Source organism: Drosophila takahashii, chromosome 3R (genome assembly GCF_030179915.1).
Source record: "Drosophila takahashii strain IR98-3 E-12201 chromosome 3R, DtakHiC1v2, whole genome shotgun sequence".
Taxonomy (NCBI): Eukaryota; Metazoa; Arthropoda; class Insecta; order Diptera; family Drosophilidae; genus Drosophila; species Drosophila takahashii.
The window spans coordinates 26,704,922-26,725,890 of record NC_091681.1 but is presented as its reverse complement, the minus strand read 5'-3'; the positions used below and the strand labels follow the sequence as shown (position 1 = coordinate 26,725,890).

At 42.9% G+C, this 20,969-nt stretch overlaps 7 protein-coding genes across 10 annotated transcripts; 4 read left to right on the top strand and 3 right to left on the bottom strand.

Annotated features, from left to right (window-relative positions):
- Positions 1-26: 26 nt before the first annotated feature.
- Positions 27-1,606, top strand: Fdh (alcohol dehydrogenase class-3 Fdh). Its single transcript, XM_017137500.3, has 4 exons — positions 27-181; positions 252-341; positions 415-876; positions 932-1,606. Exons 1-4 carry the CDS (start codon positions 161-163, stop codon positions 1,496-1,498), a joined length of 1,140 nt encoding a protein of 379 aa, XP_016992989.2. The 5' UTR covers positions 27-160; the 3' UTR covers positions 1,499-1,606.
- A 337-nt stretch (positions 1,607-1,943) lies between these two features.
- On the bottom strand, positions 1,944-5,098 carry Tsp86D (Tetraspanin 86D). Its single transcript, XM_017137501.3, has 2 exons — positions 4,236-5,098; positions 1,944-2,860 (listed from the first exon to the last, which is right to left on the bottom strand). The coding sequence occupies exons 1-2, from the start codon at positions 4,786-4,788 to the stop codon at positions 2,538-2,540; spliced, it is 876 nt and encodes a 291-aa protein (XP_016992990.1). The 5' UTR covers positions 4,789-5,098; the 3' UTR covers positions 1,944-2,537.
- A 103-nt stretch (positions 5,099-5,201) lies between these two features.
- Positions 5,202-10,934, top strand: SelR (methionine sulfoxide reductase SelR). 4 transcript variants are annotated; one of them, XM_017137506.3, is made up of 4 exons: positions 5,202-5,388; positions 7,043-7,207; positions 7,477-7,641; positions 10,363-10,934. In XM_017137506.3, exons 2-4 carry the CDS (start codon positions 7,096-7,098, stop codon positions 10,584-10,586), a joined length of 501 nt encoding a protein of 166 aa, XP_016992995.1. In that variant the 5' UTR covers positions 5,202-5,388; positions 7,043-7,095; the 3' UTR covers positions 10,587-10,934. The 4 variants fall into 4 exon arrangements, with proteins under 4 accessions (XP_016992995.1, XP_016992994.2, XP_016992992.2 ...); XM_017137505.3 differs by lacking the exons at positions 5,202-5,388; positions 10,363-10,934 and adding exons at positions 5,481-5,834; positions 8,616-8,982; XM_017137503.3 differs by lacking the exon at positions 5,202-5,388 and adding an exon at positions 5,491-5,834.
- A 306-nt stretch (positions 10,935-11,240) lies between these two features.
- On the top strand, positions 11,241-13,996 carry LOC108054509 (thiamine transporter 1). Its single transcript, XM_017137499.3, has 5 exons — positions 11,241-11,936; positions 11,991-12,073; positions 12,491-12,792; positions 12,856-13,414; positions 13,475-13,996. Exons 1-5 carry the CDS (start codon positions 11,811-11,813, stop codon positions 13,734-13,736), a joined length of 1,332 nt encoding a protein of 443 aa, XP_016992988.2. The 5' UTR covers positions 11,241-11,810; the 3' UTR covers positions 13,737-13,996.
- Positions 13,997-14,125: 129 nt separating this feature from the next.
- LOC108054508 (thiamine transporter 2) lies at positions 14,126-16,879 on the top strand. Its single transcript, XM_017137498.3, has 5 exons — positions 14,126-14,958; positions 15,020-15,321; positions 15,386-15,729; positions 16,222-16,463; positions 16,524-16,879. The coding sequence occupies exons 1-5, from the start codon at positions 14,750-14,752 to the stop codon at positions 16,801-16,803; spliced, it is 1,377 nt and encodes a 458-aa protein (XP_016992987.2). The 5' UTR covers positions 14,126-14,749; the 3' UTR covers positions 16,804-16,879.
- Positions 16,880-16,921: 42 nt separating this feature from the next.
- On the bottom strand, positions 16,922-18,171 carry LOC108054512 (uncharacterized). Its single transcript, XM_017137502.3, has one exon. It carries the CDS (start codon positions 17,922-17,924, stop codon positions 17,112-17,114), a length of 813 nt encoding a protein of 270 aa, XP_016992991.2. The 5' UTR covers positions 17,925-18,171; the 3' UTR covers positions 16,922-17,111.
- A 571-nt stretch (positions 18,172-18,742) lies between these two features.
- Positions 18,743-20,950, bottom strand: LOC108054519 (thioredoxin domain-containing protein 9). The gene is made up of 3 exons (XM_017137515.3): positions 20,797-20,950; positions 20,379-20,601; positions 18,743-19,875 (listed from the first exon to the last, which is right to left on the bottom strand). Exons 2-3 carry the CDS (start codon positions 20,553-20,555, stop codon positions 19,402-19,404), a joined length of 651 nt encoding a protein of 216 aa, XP_016993004.1. The 5' UTR covers positions 20,556-20,601; positions 20,797-20,950; the 3' UTR covers positions 18,743-19,401.
- Positions 20,951-20,969: the final 19 nt, after the last annotated feature.

Here is a 20,969-nt window from a genome sequence, read left to right as displayed (position 1 = left end):
TCCTGCAATCAGATGAGCTTTTTGGGTTGTTTTCTCGATCGCCGTTTGGTCACTCTGCAGCCGCTGGATTTTCCTTTTTCCCGCCTCCCCTTCGTTATCGCCATTCGCTCTCCATTCGCCATTTCGATCTAGTCGCTAAACTTTCCACTAAACTACCAAGATGTCTGCTACCGAGGGGAAGGTGAGTGCAGCAGCAGCGGGAATATTAATTAGCAAAAACACTCCCTGGCTATCGAATTCCACAAACACAGGTAATCACATGCAAGGCTGCCGTGGCGTGGGAGGCCAAGAAGCCGCTGGTCATCGAGGACATCGAGGTGGCGCCGCCCAAGGCCCATGAGGTGTGTACATAGGTGGAAAAATCCACTCCAGATAATGCTGATAAGGCTAAATTATTGAAAATTCCCCCCAAAGGTTCGCATCAAGATCACGGCCACCGGCGTTTGCCACACAGATGCCTTCACCCTGAGCGGCGCCGATCCGGAGGGCCTGTTCCCCGTGGTCCTGGGCCACGAGGGCGCCGGCATCGTGGAGAGCGTCGGCGAGGGAGTGACCAACTTCAAGGCCGGCGACCATGTCATCGCCCTCTACATCCCGCAGTGCAACGAGTGCAAGTTCTGCAAGAGCGGCAAGACGAATCTCTGCCAGAAGATCCGACTCACCCAGGGCGCGGGAGTCATGCCCGAGGGCACCTCCCGTTTGAGCTGCAAGGGCCAGCAGCTCTTCCACTTCATGGGCACCTCCACTTTCGCTGAATACACTGTGGTGGCCGACATTTCGCTGACCAAGATCAACGAGAAGGCGCCACTGGAGAAGGTCTGCCTGCTGGGCTGCGGCATCTCCACGGGCTATGGAGCCGCTCTCAACACAGCCAAGGTGGGTTTGCTGTAGGAAACATCCAGATCATTGCGTTATTAATCCCTCTTTCCAGGTGGAACCTGGCAGTACCTGCGCTGTTTGGGGATTGGGAGCCGTCGGCCTCGCCGTGGGTTTGGGCTGCAAGAAGGCCGGCGCCGGCAAGATCTACGGCATTGACATTAATCCCGACAAGTTTGAGCTGGCCAAGAAGTTCGGCTTCACCGACTTTGTCAACCCCAAGGACGTGGCCGACAAGGGAGCCATCCAGAACTATCTGATCGACCTGACGGACGGCGGTTTCGACTACACCTTCGAGTGCATTGGCAATGTGAACACCATGCGCTCCGCCTTGGAGGCCACCCACAAGGGCTGGGGCACCTCGGTGGTGATTGGCGTGGCCGGCGCTGGCCAGGAGATCGCCACACGACCCTTCCAGCTGGTCGTGGGTCGCGTGTGGAAGGGCTCGGCCTTCGGTGGCTGGCGCTCCGTTTCGGATGTGCCCAAACTGGTGGAGGACTACCTGAAGAAGGATCTGCTGGTGGACGAGTTCATCACCCACGAGCTGCCGCTCTCGAAGATCAACGAGGCCTTTGACCTGATGCACAAGGGCGAGAGCATTCGCTCGATTATCAAGTACTAAAGATGAGATAGCGTGGAATCCGGGATGATTGTTTTATTTTCACTTTTTTATAACAGCTGGCAATTGCATGCGATTGCGTAGAATAATAAACCACCAGTGTATATGTAATACTATCTTCACAGGGGGTCTTACGTACATATTTACCCTGCATAACTGCTAGGCCTGCTTATCTGCCTTGGCCCACTGAGGCTATGGGGCTCAAAGTTCGACAACTTTGAATTGTTCGAGATTGCTACTAGTTTATATATAGTATTTCGCAACTTTGGAAAATATTGATAAAGCCAACTGATGACCCAAAGTAAACTCAAAACCGGACATCCTCTGAAATACATTTGCTGTGCTACTTAGCCGTGATTTGTTTGTTAGAACCGAACAAGTTTTGACAAACTAATTAGAGCGATAAGTTAGAAGTAAAACCAGATTAAAACCAAATAAAAAGTCATGGTTACACGTTTAGAATGTCTGTATTTGAATACGCACTACAACAAGGTTTGCAGACAAACTCGCGCGCAGATACTTAAAAATGCTAATAAGTCTAGTATGTTGTTGTGTTTAACAAACGTGCATGCAGTTTTGGTTTCGTCGTTAAATATAAATCTCATTTTAAATGCATATTCTTATGGAACTCGCTAGCTTATATACAAGTGTCTTTTAAATGGTACGATATTGCATATATATATTTTCGAGTAAAACGTTAGATTTGTTCGACTTTGCTTGTGACTAAGAATTACGCTGCCGTTAAAAAACATTCAGAGCTGCAATTTACGAATACATGCGAGTATAAATATGTTACTTAGGCCTAGACGAGTATAATACGATTGTAAGACTGTTTTTTCTTTTTGGGACATTAGAACTTGAATCGATCGAAAACACAGGAGATGGTGTAAAGGGAGCTATGGATTATTCTAGGAGTGGGCTTCGGTTTGAAACTATTTGAGCAGGGGCAGGACCAAAAGAGTCCCCCTCACATCCGCGAATTGTAGTACGGGTCGTCCTCGCAGGGCGGATATCCGTAAAGATACGGATGGTGGCATTGCACTCACGACCAGCGCGACTTCTGCAGGTCGATCTGTCCCTCGAGGGTTTTGGCCAGGTAGATGACGAACAGCTGCAGCAGGGCTATGCCCAGAGCAACGCCAGCAATCACATACAGATTCCGCTCAACCCAAACGCGCACGATCTCGATGCAGCCGCTGGTCCAGATGCGCTTGCTGGCGGCGGCCACCGAGTGCTCCTGCACGCCATATCCACACATGATGTTCACCAGGCCGGAACTGATGTCGGTGGCATTGATGCAGCAGCTGTAGGGCACGCCGCACTTCTCCACCGACGGCGAGGAGCAGTTGAAGTACTCGTTCTTGCCTGTGTGTTGGTGAAAGGGGAGATTAGATGATAAGGTTTAAGGCTTAATACCAGGGACCGTAAGTAATTGTTATTTGAGATTTTTATTTTAAAAAGCCTACTGAGATTTGTACACTTTTTAATCAACAATTTAACTAGTTTTTTGCTTTTATAGACATGAACAAACAACAGTTAATTTGCTTTCCAGATTTGTTGACATTAGAGCCCTGCATGAATGGATTTAATGAATTATTTTGAATTTTTTGGTTTAAGGGGCTGTCCATATATTACGTAATCACCTAGGGGGGGGGGGTGGGGGTCATTGAAATTATTATGTTTGATTACATGGGGAGGGGGGGGTCTTGCACAATGATTACGTAATCATTTTATATGTTTTTTTTTATTTAAAGAATTTTTTTTAAAACTTTTTTTCTTTAAATATATCTGCAAACTTAGATAGGAAAGCAGAGAAAAAATTTTTTTTAGTGGCTGGGCGGCGAGAAAGAGAATGTTTAGTGGTTCAATCACACGAAGAATGCGAAGACCTGGAATGGCTTGACGAAGAGTATGTTGGAGATAATTTCAGCGTATACGAACCGAATGTGTCATACCAAACTCCATTTATAAACAATATTAAAGATTGGGTTGCATCTCTGTTTGAATCCACATATTAAAACAAAAAAAAATTTTATTCTTGGGATTACGTAATCATTGGGGGGGGGGGGGGGGAATTTATTGAAAGATTACGTTTGATCACCAAGGGGGGGAGGGGGTCAAAAATCAGCAAAAACGTGATTACGTAATATATGGACAGCCCCTAATATGAAAGAATTAATTTGAATTTTGAGTTTAATAGAATTTAATGAATTTGAATTTTTAGTTTAATAGAATTGAATGAATGAATCATGCATTCCGAAATAATTCAAACCACAATTTCTTTTGAAGAAGAAAGGGCCATCATTTTGTGATTAAATTTGCCTGAATTTTATTTTCTGAGCAGTTAACATTGATTTGTTAAAAATATTCCACTTTTTGTTCTTAAAAGAAAGCACAAACAAATTTGGCAAATTCAAAAAATTTTATACAAATTACTGTTTCATTCATTTAATTTGAAATGAATTAGAAAAACATTCAATTTATTTCACATAGAATTGAATTAAACAAATCATAAATTTCATGGTATACTATGATAATACTTTGTGAACAAGAGTAAAAAGAACGTTATATTTGACGTTTAAAAAAAAAAAAATAAAATAAAATACAAATCTCAAATAGCGATAATTTACGGTCCCTGCTTAAGACTATACAAATTATAAACAAAACAAAAGAGTACTGGCTCTAAGAAACTCTTATTGTCAATATCTTAGAAAGGCTTAATTGCCAGTTTACTACTCACTCCAATCCTGGTAGCCGGCGTTGCTCAGGCCGCAGCACTTGAACTCCTGCTGGGCAAAGTCGATGAAGTTCTGCAGGTCGGAGTCGTCGCGGTACGAGTGGATGATCTTGTCGGTGAACTGGTACTCGAGGAACGAGTTCATGTACTGCGGGAACACGAAGCAGATGATGGCTAGCGTCATCTCGAGGATGAAGAAGAGGAGCAGGCACATGGAGTAGAGCTTCAGCAGCCAGGTGTTCTCGCGCAGGGCGCCCAGGCAGCCGGCGAAGCTGACCGTGAAGACGATGACCCCGGCTATGATCATGACCAGCGAGATGTTGAAGATCACATCGTAGACGGTGTCCAGCCGCAGCCAGCCATTGCCATCCTTCAGTTTGTCCATGAAGGCGTAGACGCCGATGGCCAGGAGCAGGCCACCAAAGAGCCAGAAGAGGAAGTTCAGCAGGAAGATCATGTACTTGACGCAGCTGGAGACGTAGCTAAAGTGGTGCGGGTAGGAGGAAATGCGGGGGTGCATGTAATTGCCCCCCTGATGGTATCTGTGGTTGCTCATGGCCTCGGTAGCGCTTTTCAGTCGAGTACTTGGCAGAGTATGACTTTTCCTGGTCTTTTTGTTCTGGTCTCCTCCCCCACGACTTTTTGTTGACGCCCTCTTTGCGTGTGGTCTTTTCTGCAGCCCGCTCGGGCGTTTAGCACATCCTACTGGCGGCGGCAATGGTTGGCTGACCAAAACTGGTGCTTCCCCGAAGGTGCTCTAGTTTTTTAACCCTTTTATCTTTAATTTCAATACTGATAAGCAATTTTATGGAGCCACAAAAAATAACAAAGTGCCTAGCGTTGCCAGACTGGCCGTCGAACTTTGCAGTGGTTGGCAATGCGGCGAGTCAGCTGGGTCCCAAGTGAGGCCGTACTGCAGTGGCCGAAAAATCCAAAGCTTTCATCTTCGCCGCGATTGGCAACGCGACTAGCCAGGTGTTTGATTTTTCGTGTGCAGCTGTTTTCCAAGCAGCTTTTTTGTATCATTTTTAATTTTCCACCGCCGCTGCGTAACATCGCGACGCACGCTTGTTTTCGTCAGCTTCGCTTGGCGCATTCATAAACAAAAGGCCAAAAATAGAAGCCAAGCAGCACCATTTCAGGCGCTATTCAGCAGGTGAGCAGTTTTCCAGGCGGGCGGGCAGGAAAAAACCAAGGACGCACCATTTTAGTGTGGGAAAATTAGTGTTTTTTTTTGTTCGCTGGTGACATTGACGAAGAATTGCGAGCGAATTTTCCTCAATTCGCTGAGACTTTCTCTCCAATGCGCTTTCTCCCCGTGTAACAGAAATCACAAAAACAGAAAAGCGAACGAAAATAGAACGGAAAACTAAGAAATAAAGACGGAAGTGGCAAGCGCGCATTGCATAAATATTAGTTGGCGTGGGCGCAGTAGACAAAACATTGACTTTCCACCGCTTTTCCTCTTATTTCGCTCGTGTTGATTAAATAACCAGGCGGTGCCAAGTGCAGTTGTCAACCGAAATTGGCCAAAAATGTTTGCACTTTCTCGCCACGCACTGCGGCGCACTCGATTTTTCGCAATTAACCGCTACTTTGCAGGTAAGAGTGACAGGTAAAAATAGAAAAACTAAAATACCTGTGGGTGTGTCGCGCTTTTATACAAATACAATGCACTGCTTTCATCGATTTGACCATTGGCTAAATTTAGACACAATTTCTAGTTCGCATTTGCATTCTTTATGAACGCAATTTCCCCCGCTATTTTCAGCCTCTGCTCGAAATTAATTCATTGTCTTCAATTGCCCGCGACACACTTGGCTGGTTTTTCTATTGTTGCACTCGGAAAACCCCAAAATAAAAGGTGACTACCCCTCCTTCTCCGCCGCCTCCTTTCATTTCGTTTTTCCCTCGTCTGTTTGCTTTGGGCGCCACTTCGTTTTAATTGCCGGCTGCCAGCATAAAAAAAAAATAAAACTATTTTTGGCCCAATGCGTTTCTCCACTCCATTTGATGGCCGCACTTAACAAATCTGTTTACACCTCCGTTAATTAGCAACTATGTTTGTATACAAATTCGACGGCTGCACAACTTCGATTTTTATGCACCTTTTAGAGGGGGTTTTACCCCCTCTAGTTTGGAGTTTGGTTAAACAATAATATTATATCTTCAAAAAGCTTTCGTGCTTCTATTTATAGTCACACTTATACGGTATTTTACCATATAATTATTCCAAGTTTTGGAATTCCAAACATACCAATTTACAGACCATTTTTGGAAGTTTCTAAAAAATATTCGAAAAAAAACTGAAGACTTTTTTGTAGTATCCTATAAAAGTTGAACAATATTTAGAAAAAAAACAATCGTAACCTGTTTACTAAAATGTAGTTTTAATATATTTATAGTTGACAAAATATAGCATTTAAAGTCAGACTGAGCCAGTCCAATTGCTTCTGTTTCTCTTTTTGATAAAGCCAAGTTATTTTCATCTCGTTTATGGCTCTAATCGCTTAACAAAACAAGATGATTAGTGTTTTTGAGAAAATGTTTTCCGCAACTCATTGCTGATAGTCCCAAGCACCTTTTTCTTATCGGTATTGTTCCAAAAGATGGCAGCATTTAAATCAGCAAGTTAAGATTACCCAAGGTTTAGTTGATAACTAAGAGATTACCTAGGGAAATCTTACAGAAGCTTGGCGACCAGAAATCTCCCCCACAGCAATTACTCAGTTACCATTACCCAACTGGTGGTGAACAGAAAAGCACACATAACTCGACCGCAAACTAAATACCAAAGTATTGGATTTCAGATTCACGTCAAGACAGCGACAATCCGGCAAAGAAGTTTTCCGGGCAAGCGACAATGGACAACAAGAGCGAGAAGGTTACGGTGAACAAGGAGGAGCTGCGCAAGCGCCTGACCCCGATGCAGTATCAGGTTACCCAGGAGGCGGGCACCGAGCGCCCCTTCACAGGTGGGCCTTCCAGCTCAAAATATTGAGTCGTTATTGACTTATTTTAACATCCCTCTGCTAAATATATTGCAAATTGTATCCCTAAACGGCAAATCATCCAAGTCTAAACATACCCATTAAAAATATTATTATTATAACACAAAACCAATCGAGGAATTTAAAAATGTATTTATAATATATGATAATCATCTACTATCATATAGTCATCAAATTTTAGTTTCTTGGTTAGAAGATTATGACATATTTGTAACTACTTCCTATCCACGCAGGTTGCTACAACAAGCATTACGAGAAGGGCGTGTACCAGTGCATCGTGTGCCACCAGGATCTGTTTAGCTCGGACACCAAATACGACTCGGGATGCGGATGGCCGGCCTTCAACGACGTCCTCGACAAGGGCAAGGTCACCCTGCACCGCGATGCCAGCATACCAGGTGCGTAACGCCCATGCGGCCCACTTCCCGGCCAGCTAGCCACTAGATGGCCTAGACATTGTTCGGCACTCTTAGCTGTTTTTATTGCAAACCGTTTTGAGTTCTGTTTTTATTTGAGTTGCCGTTGCTGTTTCGTTGCCGCACCCAAAAGTTGAGAATGAATTTTTCGTTTAGCCTAGGAGACAATAAAACCTAGACTAGAGGAAAACATGCATAGTTATCATGTGTAAATAAGAGGTGTCATCAAATTAAACGAGTAGTATTTAGACAAAAAAAAACAAATATTTACTACGTTTATATAAAAGCCTTACAAAGTATGTACAATGCAATTAAGTGCAAGAGAACTAGATCTGTATAATAATGCGTTTTAGGAAACAGAAAAGAATATTTATATGATATCAACTGATCTCAAAATGATTGGCTTAAAAATAAAAAAAAATTGAAAAATTAAGGGCTATAAACGTAGAAAAACGTAAAAAATTAGCAAAAGTTATTGTTAAAAAAAACTCATTTTTAATCTGTGCTGTTTGTGTTGCCTTGTTTGATGTTATTTTTCGGCTTTGTTTGTTTGTTGATCTTGAACTTGAACTCGAACTCGACCATTAACTGTTCCATTGACCAGAGTTCACTGTAGTTGTGCCGTTGGCCTTGCCGTTGTTGTTTTACTGTCTAGTCTTGTGGCGGTGATTGTGACTTGTGAGTGTTCCTGCTGCCGTTGCAGCACCTGAATGTGCAACAAAGCGAGAAGAAGCGACTAAAATTAATTCCTAACCGAGTATTGTGTTCTCTTATCCCCCTCTTCTATCCCGCCTGACTTTCTCGAAATTTCTTTTTCTCTTAAACAACAAAAAAAAATCAAACAAAAAACACACCAAAACAAAAAACGAATTTCATTTCGACTCTGCCCAAAATATCACCTACGAGTATCACTGTTAAACCGATTAAACCAACAGTAGTCATTTCGAAAACGCTAGGCATGGTGCGCACCGAGGTGCGCTGCTCCCGATGCTCCGCCCACATGGGCCACGTCTTCGATGACGGACCGCCGCCCAAGCATCGCCGCTTCTGCATCAACTCCGCGTCCATCGATTTTGTGAAGAGTGCGGCGCCATCGAAGGCCGATCCGCCGACTGCCTCGTCCAAGAAATAATGACCGATCTGTCTGCGCGCCACGAGGAATATTACATCCGGAGGAGCCCCTCGTAGACCGGGAAGATCTCTGTAGCCCCTTTCAACGGGCCTCTAAGGAGCTTCATGCCTCACCAAAAGATATTTAGCTATTTTATATAGGAGTTTATTATGCAAAAATGTTTAACAAAAAACGAAGCTTGTACACGAGAACGATGTTTGGAAATGTATTACGGAACGAGGAGTGAGAGATTAGTATTGTAGATCCAGGATCCCATTTTCCTATCTTTTCTTTCACCCTTTCATCTAAGTCTACTCTGTTTCGGTTTCAAACCTGTTGGATGGTGGATAATTTAGGAATTTTATAAAAGTTTATGCGGGAATCTATAATTCCTTGCTTTGGTTTCGCTTTTATTTTTATGTCTACTTCTCCAAAAAAAAAAATCTATTTCTTTTGCATTCCCATCGTAATATTAGGAATTATTGTACGTTACAAAAACTTAACATATTTCGTAGGAGTTTAAATGTTTAACAAGAAACTATGTTTGTGCAAGGCTACAAATAAGGTATTAAGGATCAGACTAGGGTTTCTTTTTATATGATTTATCTATCTGTTTTTCGGTTAAATGCCATTTTTCACCCTTCCTTTGATTTTAAATCCACAAATGAAAACATAAGAGCTTTTTCACATTCCCATTTCGATCATTATCCAAGGTTGGTTGGCATTATTTTTGGGGCCAGGGCCATTATGTGTATGTCTGTATGTGTGTAGTGCTTTATTTTTAAATATTTCCGCATATGTATTTTATTTGCTGGTGCTGTAATTTGGTTATTTTTATGATTTCGTTTTTACTTTTTATTTTGTTGCTTCTTACTCATGCTCAATGATTTTTTGAATAACATAACTCGAATACTGTAACCAACATTATATCCATAAACTTTTTAGAGTGTATTAAGCAAACCGAATAATGTGTATTTTCGTATATTTTCTATTTCTCTTTTTTTAACTGGCTTCCAAAACAAAAAAAAACTAAATGTACAACGCCTGTAAACGTTATTTGGGGGTTTGTTTTGCTAACAAAAAACACAACACTTACCAACTCATTGCTGAAATTGTAACACCCAAAAACACGACACATTAAACGCTTAATTAACCAAAATAATATGTACGCCAAATCACTCGGAAATCCATATTTATTTCTTATTCGTCATTTATTTTCACCCAATTAATGTGATTCATTACATACTTCTCGACTGCCGCCGTCCATTGTTATTTATCGTTCTCTCCGCTGCACCTCCTCCTTCGCCCTGTTCTTCGCTCTCTGATTTGCACTTCCATTTATTTGCCGTTATTTCTTCGATCTGTCTCTGTTTTTCTCTCTCTGCTTTTCATTCATCACCCATTTTGCAATCAATTTTCTATTTCTGTTAATTTGTTTACAACGAAAACTTTGAATTAACCTTGCAAAACGATCCGAAAAAAATTGAAAATATTGTAAAAAAAAATGTCAAACAAATGCGCTACAAACAAAAAAAAAACAACCAAAACGTATCCAATTAATCCCACAAAATGGCAAAATACAAACTAAATAGGGGGCAATATTTTACTACTAATCGCACATCCAGAACGTATACGCACCGAGGTCCGCTGCGCCCGCTGCAACGCCCACATGGGCCACGTCTTCGAGGATGGTCCGAAACCGACCCGCAAGCGCTACTGCATCAATTCCGCCTCCATTGAGTTCGTGACAGCAGATCCCGCCACCTCCTCGCCGCCCGTGGCCACGCCCACCGCCGCGCCCATTGCCCAGCAGTAAGGAAAGCGCGGCGAAAGAAACCCATTCCGTTCCCAAGGCTAACCATCAACCGTCTACGGAAAAGCGGATAAGCGGAAAAGCCCAACCTCAATGTCTCGTTGCTGTTAAGAATTTTTCTACGTGTACTTTCTAACTTTCCGCAAGTGTGGCCAATTTTAGCTCGTAGTCAGTCAATCGACCCCCAAAAATTCTACGTGTGCCCCTCTGTTTGTGTAAATAGCTAATGTTTTGCCTCAAAATTTGTTTGTTAATTCATACAAAACCGAATACCGAATACTCTGTACCACATTCAACACATTACTAATTTTAAACTGAGCGCGCTAAATAAACGTGTGTTTTTTACAATAACGTGTTGTATATATGCCTCATCGTGGGGTTAAAGGGTATATTACGATTACAGAATACGCATTTTCACTATTATATAAAAATATTTTTAATTAAGTTTATGTTTCTTAAAATAAAACATATTCTTAATTATTTCTTTAAACTAATATTTAGATGTTTGTACAAATTATTTTCATTTCGCCACTATTGTTGTGAACATAGCTGTAATGCATAACAGGTAAGCAGAGAACAGCTGTGCCGCGTTGCCAACCATTTGTGTTTTTTTTTTGCGAACAGATGCTGCGTCGCAGTTGTTGTTGCCTTGACGTAACGGCCGGCAACAGAATGAAATCGAATTTATTTATGGCTCGGAAGTCAATTGATTTTAATGGCCGCTGCCGTATTAGGTAAAATTCAATGTTCATTAAGCCCAAAGTGTTGTGCTGGCGACAAATCGATAACAGCGAAGTGACTGGAAATGCTGATCATTCGGTTTTGAGTGCTCACGTGTGTAGGGTGTCTGGAGAACCAATAGACCTACCCTATTCACCTTGATTTGTTTGTATTTGACTTTGAAAATAAAAGTGCTAGTGTCATAGACCGCATTATAAATTCGCAATTATCTAAGAGCGATTTCTGTGTAAATACAGCCCGGGCACTTCGTAGTGATAACTTGGGATCCGCCGAGACCAAGATTAGATTGAGGGCACGTCGACGACCATGGTCTGATAGCCCAGATTGCCCGTGAATCTAGGCAATATATTGAGCTTCACCTGTCCGCCTGTCCAGATGCAGAAACCCAGCTAACGGCATCCGATTCGAGAGCTCTGCGTGAGATCTCGTGGCGTTACATCACGTTACGTTTGACATTACGTCAGTGGCCGTTACTCAATTACGAAGATGCAGGAGTGGTTAAAGATTTCCTGCCTGCTGTGCGTCTTTGGCTTCATCCGCGAGATACGTCCCTCGGAACCTTACGTCACGGAGTATCTGCTGGGTCCCTGGCGGAATATCACAGAAACTCAGGTGAGCACAATGTGAAATTCTCCAGTATTATTTATAATTCAATTTCGATTCCAGCTAACCCACGATGTCTATCCAGTGGGCACCTATTCCTACTTGGTGCAGTTGGTCTTTGTTTTTCTAATAACAGATTTTCTCAGGTAATTATATATCATGATGGTGTTAATGTGTTTTCGATTAGTTTCCATTTCATATTATAAAGTATATGTTTTTTGGGGTATAAAATAAATTCGGAAAATATTATATTTTTCTTTACAAAAAACCTTAAAGTTCAGCATGTTCTATAATTTTTTTTTAAACCTACATAAAATTACCTATTCTTTCAAGATTTTACTTGGTTAAATCACCTTTAACCCCTTAAAGCATTTCTTAAAAAAAATTAAATAATAATATTGTTCAGTAATTTGACTCACTACAAAGTCAAATTTCGGACTTTGCTCGCCAAAAATGTTATTTGAGTCAGCAAAATGGAATTTAGATGTGTGCAATCAAAAAATTTATAAGAACGGTTTAAGCGAAACTGAAATTTAATTTAAACTAAACATCTTATTTAACAGATACAAGCCTCTCATCATCACTGTTGGAGCCACCGGAGTGATAATATGGAGCATGCTCATCTGGACCACCAGTCTGCTGTCCCTGCAGATCCTAGAGTTCTTCTACGGCACTTATATGGCCGCCGAGGTGGCCTACTACACGTATATCTACGCAAAAGTGGACAAGAAGTACTATCCTAGAGTAACCTCACACACCCGAGCGGCCATGTTTGCAGGCAAACTGGTCTCCGGGGTCACCTCGCAACTGATGATCAACCTGGAGCTGATGAACTACAAGGAGCTCAACTATATAACGCTGGCCAGTTAGTATTTTGAAGCATAGGTTTTTATGTGTTCAATAATTTTCATTTATTTTTAACTTACAGCTCAAATAATTGCCATGATTTGGGCCTTTGGCCTCCCCAGCGTGGACAAGAGCCTTTACTTCCATCGAGAGCCGTTGCCTGAAGGCGATCCGCAGACGCAGTTGCCCGGAGCAGACAACCTGGAGGTGGAGGTGTCTCAGGAGAGCCCCCAGAAGCAACCTCATGCACTGGGTCTTCTGTGGCTTCACTTTTGCAACGCCTACACCAATTCGCGCGTCATCCAATGGAGTCTGCTGTACGCCATCGGACTGACTGGTTACCTTCAGGTCACCTACTACGTGCAGGTTCTGTGGAAGGTGATCGAACCGGAGCCGCAGATCGCCTGGAACGGAGCCGTGGACGCTGTCCTGACGGCCTTGGCTGCTTTAGCTGCCCTGGCTGCCGGTTATCTGCACACTGGACGTCTGAGGCCACGAACATCTCTCGTAATCCTGGCCATTTTGTCCGCCGTGGAGGGCGGCTGTGTGCTGATCTGCTGCTGGACGAAGGACATCTACTGGTCCTATGCGGGATTCGTGCTGTTCGGCGCTCTCTACGGCTTCACCATCACGGTGGCCAGGTGATTAGCTTGATTTTCAAGAGTGCAGCATATTCCTTACTTTCGTTCTATGATTTGCAGTGCGGAGGTGGCCAGGAATCTGCAGGAGGAAAGCTTCGGCTTGGTCTTTGGCGTCAACACATTTGTGGCCCTCGTTTTCCAATCGCTCTTAACCATGATCTTTGTCACGGAAACGGGCTTTGAGCTCGACGCTGTGGGTCAGTACACGGCTTATGCGTTTTACTTTATAGCCGTGGGCGTGCTATATCTAATATCCGTGCTGGTTGAGTGCCTCATGTTCCGCGACACCGAGAGCGAAAAGCTGGAAAATTCTCTGGATTGATTTCCGAAGCATTTAGGAAGTACTTAAATTCGCCTGTTGGCCAGCACAACTTGGTTGCTTAAGAGAAAGACATGTTCCTATGGATGAAATACGATTAGATGGTATTCCCGCGATGGCTGATTATATTCCCAGAATAGTTAGGTCACCTAGTTATCTGCAGTCTGTTGGCCGATTTCCAAGTATTTAGTGCAGATTTCCATTAATAGCGTGCACAATCAGTCTCAAGTGTGTCGAAATAAAAACATCAAGCTTTTTTAGAATCACTCTGCGTTTCACTAATAGACCTTGTCGCGATTATCGCACTTAATTACGGGTAATTTATATGGTAGCTAGATGGATGAGGAAAGCTGATAACTGATGGCAGTTTAACGAAAATGTACTTCAGGTGTTTGAAAACATTTAAGTGCTCATATTGTGAAGCACGTTTACAAATATTTACATATATTTTACAAAAAAATTGCTATTTTTTTAATGATATGTTGATAGTATACCCGGAAAGGTTTCTTTTCCATTTATAAACAGGCTACCGCTGATTATTAACTTATCATTATTATATTACACAATCATGAATAAACAAATCGAGTCTTTAAGACTCTCTGAGAATTTAACTGCAAGATCCATTTAAGTGCCGGGGCACGTTAATAGGCTAATTAGCTGATAATTTGTATGGCCAACTTGGAGTGGGAACTGCATGGGTAGAGAGCAAGTCAATCAAGATCGTGACCATGCTCTATGTAAGCGGAAACTTCCCGGACTTCCCAGCACCTCGTCGCTCCGCTAACTGCTCAAAATCGGAGAGCACTTGGATCGTAAATCGCGAATGGGCCTGCGCTGATTACAAGCGTCGAAGGTAAATCTCTATACTCGGGACTAGCCTGCTCACCCCTTCGGAAGAATGTGCAATTATTATAATAGCTGGTCGAAGCTCCAAGCTGCCAGACATTCGTATAGCCGGTGCGATCGTTGGTTCGCGTAAGTATCGCGATTAGATTTAAGCCGACAGCCGTGAAGGGATGGAGTCTTGGCTGAAGATATCGTTTATGCTCTGCATGTTCGGGTTCCTGCGGGAACTGAAACCCTCGGAGCCCTACCACACTGAGATCCTGATGGGCGAGTGGTACCACGTCACCCAGGACGAGCTGAACCGATCGGTATTTCCCGTGGGAACGTACTCCTTCCTGGCACTCCTAATCTTCGTCTTCCTTATAACGGACTTGCTTAGGTAAATACTAGACCCTAAGCTATCTTTATTGACCATTATTAACCCGCTGTTTGTGCTGCAGATACAAGCCCGTGATTATCGCGAATGCAATTACGGGAATTATCGTTTGGGGATCTCTGATCTGGACAACTTCGCTGAGCGGCCTGATGACGATAGAGGCTTTCTATGGGTTCTACCAGGCCGCCGAGGTGGCCTACTACACGTACATCTACGCCAAAGTGGACAAACAGTATTATCCCCGGGTGACCTCGCATGCCCGGGCAGGCATGTTTATCGGCAAACTGGTGGCCGGAATTTTAGCCCAACTGGTGATCGGAATGCAGTGGATGAGCTACAAGCAACTGCTTTACATCTCCGCCAGCAGTGGGTTCCCCAGTTAACTAAGTGATTGTATAGCCACTCAATTAAGACACCCATTTTCCCACAGCTCAAGTTGCGGCGCTGCTTTGGGCCTGCGGCTTGCCGAAGGTGGAAAAAAGTTTGTACTTCCACAATCGAACCGAAGCCATACAAGAGGCTAGCCAGTCGGATGGTGGAGGCCTAGAGAAGGGATCGGAGGAAACGGATCCCAAGGAGACGGAACCGAAGACAATGCCCAATCCAAGTAAGAAGATCTCAGCCGGGAAACTCCTCTGGTCGCATTTCCGTAGTGCCTATACCAATCCCATTGTGCAGCAATGGAGCTTATGGAATGCCCTAAGCCTGGCAGGTTTCCTGCAAATCTCCACCTATATCCAGGTGGTCTGGAAGTCCTTCGAAAATGAACCAACCGTGAGTAAATTGGCATGATAATGGAAAGGGAAGTGATGAATCAGTTTTTCATTTTTCAGTGAATAAATCAATTAATTAATTTTTCGCTTCAGTTCATTATAAATAAAATATCCTTTTTCAATAGAACCTATTATTTTACAAAACGCAAAAGTGTTAAATTTTGTCTTATTTTTACATTATTTTTTCTTTCCGATTACCGATTTTTGTTAAATTAAATTCGGAAATATTAAAACATAGTCATATCGTAAAACAGAGGACAATACAAAGAAAAAGCCAAAGAAGCTATAATTTATTTTTCTATTATTATCCTATTAATTTTCCGTCCGGATATTTTTCAAATGTAATTCGAAATTCAAAAACACATAAAAAATAAAAGCTATAATTTTTGTTCCATTATTTTTCCGATTATTCCTATGGGAGCTATTGGATATAGTTGTCCAATCGGGCTTGTTACGACTTATATATTCATTATCTTTACTTGTCCCCTTACAGATTATTTGGAACGGAGCTGTGGACGTTGCCTTCACTCTTCTGAGTGCCATCTGCGCCCTACTCGCCGGATACTTCCATGCTGGCCGTTTGAGCACCAGGAGCAGCCTGCTCTCGATGGCTCTACTTTCGATCCTTGAGGGTGGTTGCATGCTCCTTTGTTGCTGGACCGGTAGTATATACCTGTCATACCTTGGTTATGCGGTTTACGGAGGATTATTCGCCTTTACCATAACGGTGGCTACGTAAAGGATCCTAATTTGCGTTCCCTAAATACATTAGTAAAATCCTCTAATATATTTCAGTTCTGAATTGGCCAGCAGCTTGTTGGAGGATAGCTTCGCCTTGGTTTTCGGCTTCAACTCGTTTATTGCTCTCATCCTGCAATGCATCCTGACCCTTGTCGTTGTCTCGGAAAAGGCAAATCTAAATCTGGATGCTTTTCAGCAGTTTACTGTCTACGCCATCTGTTTTATAGTAATTGGAGTAGTCTACGCCATGGCTGTTTTAATACACTATTTATGGTCATGCTCGAAGAGTTCTAAAACACTCAAAATCCAAACTATTGAAAATCAAGCTACTTAAGTATTGAAATATTTTGTTCTTGTTAAAGTTTTTGGTTAAAATATAATTTATAAATAAAATATTATTTTCCCATTAATTATTACGTGAATATTGTTTTTATTGTACACTTTATATATAAGAATTTAACTTAAAACGATTTGAAAATTGTTCGGAAATTATTTTTAGGCTTGGTAACCTATCTGAGTGTACCATGTACATTATATGGCCACTAAAAACTTAATAAAGTAATCCAACATTGATGATAGTGAATGATGACATTTTTAATTCAACATTCAAAAATCGGCGTACGACTTAAATCTATAGCTAGGCTAGCAGAATTCGGTCTGATCCCCGCCGTTGCGGAGGACCGCCGAAACGCGCCACGTCATCGATTCGTAGAGCATCTCGATCTTGTCCACCATGTCCTGGTCGGTGTGCCAAACGTCGTACAGGACGGCCCGGAACTCGCTGACATTCTTGGGGGCCTGATTCTGGATCCGTGGCTGGATGATGGCCATCAGTTGCTCGAGCAGATTGAGGTCACTGCACACGGAGCCCTCGGGACCCATTAGGGTGTCCAGGAAGATCTCCTTGGGCGGCGACGATTCGTCGTCGAACTTAAGATCGTCCATGTTGAAGATGTTGCGCCAGTCGCGCACTGTCCAATCCTGGTGAGCGGTGGCCCAGGCCAACCTCCTCCTCTTCTCCTTATCGCCCAGCTGGTTTGATGAGGATCCACTGGGTTGCTGGCCAATCTTGGAGCGTATCTCGCTGATCCTGCGCTGCAAGGTCCTGCGACTGACCTCTATGCCGTGCAGGGCCAGTTCCCGCTGGACATCGATGGACGTGTAGTACGGATGATCGGCCAGCATCCGCTCGACGAGCTGCCGGTTCTCCAGGACCTTGGGTCTGCCCACCTCGCGTCGCTTCTCCTCCTCCTGGGAAACCACGGGCGCTGTGGCCGCTGGCTTCGGTCTCTGCGGCAATCGCAGCGTGGCCGTCTTGCCCTCGAGCAGCTCACACTCCCGGATGCAGCTGACCACGCTCTCCAAGTCGCACTCCAGGATCTGGGCTATCTCCTCGCAGCTATTCGATCCCTTCAGCGCCCTCACAATACTTCGAACTTCGGGAGCCAGAACCATTTCGTTAGTTGCTTCGTCGTTCCTCGAGTTTCACAATCCAAATGCTGGGTTTGGAGTCCCTAGCCAGGGTTTTATGCACCTGACAGGTAAAACTTTCTGTCCCGATTTTGGCGTTAGCCTGGTCCCTTATTTTATGGCGAGCAAGCTGTAATTGCCCGGGATTACGGCGTCATTTCAGTTTCAGGTTCCAGGTAAATCGCTTCAGACGACGGCGTCCCTTTTCAACATTGGCGGCCATTCCGTTATTCGCATTTAGCAGGGATGCCAACCCTTGTTATGTGCGACAGCTATTTTAGGGGAGGAATTTCCTAATCTCACGATCAGCTGTTAAGGGAAATGCCAGCACTAGAATGGAACCTTATATCATTTAATCTTGTGTGGAGTTAAAGATATGTGATATATGGAAACCTACTCAATTTAATTAAAACGTTTACGGTAGTGTTAAAATGAAAAAATAAATTAAATTTTAAATATTTCAAAACCTTTAAAAAATCTCATATCCATTTGTGCTCATTATCATAGAATCTTGTGTCGCGGCAAAAATATAATTTTGATATATTTTAAGCAGTATTCTCCAGAAAACATATTCAATTTAATTAACACGTTTTCATCAAATTAACTGAAAACCGCGGCTCTATAAATTCTAACACTTTAATAACATTTAAAATCATTAAAATATCCCATGCTCGAGAAAAAAGTATGACAATTTCTGACATTTATTAAGATGCAAATTAGCAGGTTTAGCCAGAATACTATCTGAAATAGAAACCCCTGTGAAACCCATTTATCTTCATAACCAATTACCAAGACAGTTGCAATTAAGTACGTTTGCTTTGTTTCGAACATGCAATTTAATAGTTGATTTCCTTTGATGCTTTGTAGAATTACAAAAATAAATATAAAAACTTGTACATATGAAAGTGTTAGTTACCTCTACAGTAGGAAATGCAGTACACCTTTCTTCGAACTGTTAGAAATATATATGCCAGATGTTTTGTTGCTTGTCTTTTATGCTGTGTTTCATTGTTTCTTTCTCGTTTTACATAAACGCGATTTGTAAAACTATGTTCAACTAAACATATATATATTTGAAGGGTGCACATTGATTTGGAATTACAAAATACCATAAAGATCAAATTTTGAGTACGCTTAAGCTCGCTAGAGTGGCTCAGCCTTCGAGGCGGCTGATTGAACTGATAGATATTAAAGCACATAATCGGGGGAAAAGGCAACCGAATTAGCCACTTATACTATGTGGCGATGGGGACCGTAGCAGAGTGATCGGAATCGTATAATTAAATAAATAACGCTAAAGTACGCCTAATTGGTTTAGATCCATGTGCTAGGTTTTGATTACTGTGAGTCTGTTTTCGTTTCTCCATCGCTTTTGAGTGTTTTTTGTGTGGGAGTGTGGGACTGGAGCTGGAGCTGGAACTGGAGCTGGGGGAATCGACAGTGTGGGCCGGCCTGCCCGTAGTTAGTCATCCAGATCGATATCGGAGTCATCCGAGTCGTAGCCGCCGCGTATTGTCTTCTGTGGGCGGTTGATGAATGGCTTGCGCTTCACATCTGGCGGCTGCATCAGATCGCCCTTGTAGTCGATGGCTCCCGAGTGGGCAATGCGCCACTCGAGCATCTCCGTGGCGAAGTCGTCGCAGTTGCCCAGATCGGTGAATCCGACAATAAAGTCCTTGGTCTTGCTGTCCTTCACCAGGGCAATGGTGGGTATCACCTTGATGCGCAGCCGCTGGGTGAGGAAGGGGGTCTTTTCGGCGTTCACCTTGCAGAACTTGGCCTCCACGTGCTTGGCGGCCAGGATTTTCAGATGCATGTCCACGATCTTGCAGCGCTCGGTGCTGTCGCGGTAAAAGTGGCACACAATATTCGGCGACTTTTTGGACATCTCAAAGAACTCCTTTTCGTCGGCCAGCTCGGTGTAGGTGCCGTGGCCCTGAAATAGAGAGGGATTCAAGTTAATGGTTTCCGTTTTAGTGGTTTAAATCTACAAATTTCAAAATGTTGGAAGTTATTCTGTAAGTTTTTACGAAACTTTCATACAATTATTATCATTTTACAACCGCAAAATAGTCTTATTGGACTATACAAAATATTACCATATATAAATTAAAAAATTAAATATTTTATAACTTACCATACAACCAAACTAAAATTTACAATCTATCAATTATTATCAAATAACAACCGCAAAAAAGTCTTATTGGACTTATACAATATATGGTAATATTGATTGATTGTAAATTTTAGTTTGGTTGTATGGTAATTTATAAAACTTTCTATAATATTTTAAGGATATCAGCGGAAAAACATGAATATTTAACGTAAAATTCCTATCTTGATAACCATTTGGCTATGACAGCATTTAAAGAAACATCCTGAAGTTGCTCAAATAACAAGATTTAGGTAGTTAAGACCACCTTATAAAGCACCACCTACGTTTCTGAGCCACTCCTGCTTCTTGTTGTTCAGGTCCTTCATCTCGCGAAGGCGCTGCTCCCTCAAAGCCTTCAGGTCATCCGAGTCGAGGTTGTCCAGGCGGTCCAGCTGTTGGTCCAGCTGCTGCTCGATCGTCTTGGCCGCCGTGAACAGTTGGTTCTCCAGGAGATTTGCCATGTTGTGCTGCTCTGCGTTTATTTCTGTTTCTCCGTTTATTCGCACTCTGCGTGTGGCGTGTTCGTGTTGGCGTCGGTGTGAGTGTGTGCGTGTGGATCCGGCACAAATGGAAAGGCGTAGTCATGGAGCCGCAGATGCGTCATGTTTTGTGGAAAATTCAGTTAAGTAAGCATTGTTAACGCGAAATTGGGGCGCCTCTTGGTCAAGGGGGCCACAAATCGATTTATCAGTAGGTACTCACGCCGGTTTTTCACTTATTTCATTGATTTTACTGCTTAAAAGTTTATTTAGTCGTAGGATTCGGTGTGACTGTGGGCGCCAGAAATACCGTGTTGCCAGGGATGGACGTGAGGAAGGTGTCTCGGGTAAGCCAGGAGGGTGTCTCCGCTAAGACGATGGTATCGCACGTGGCAA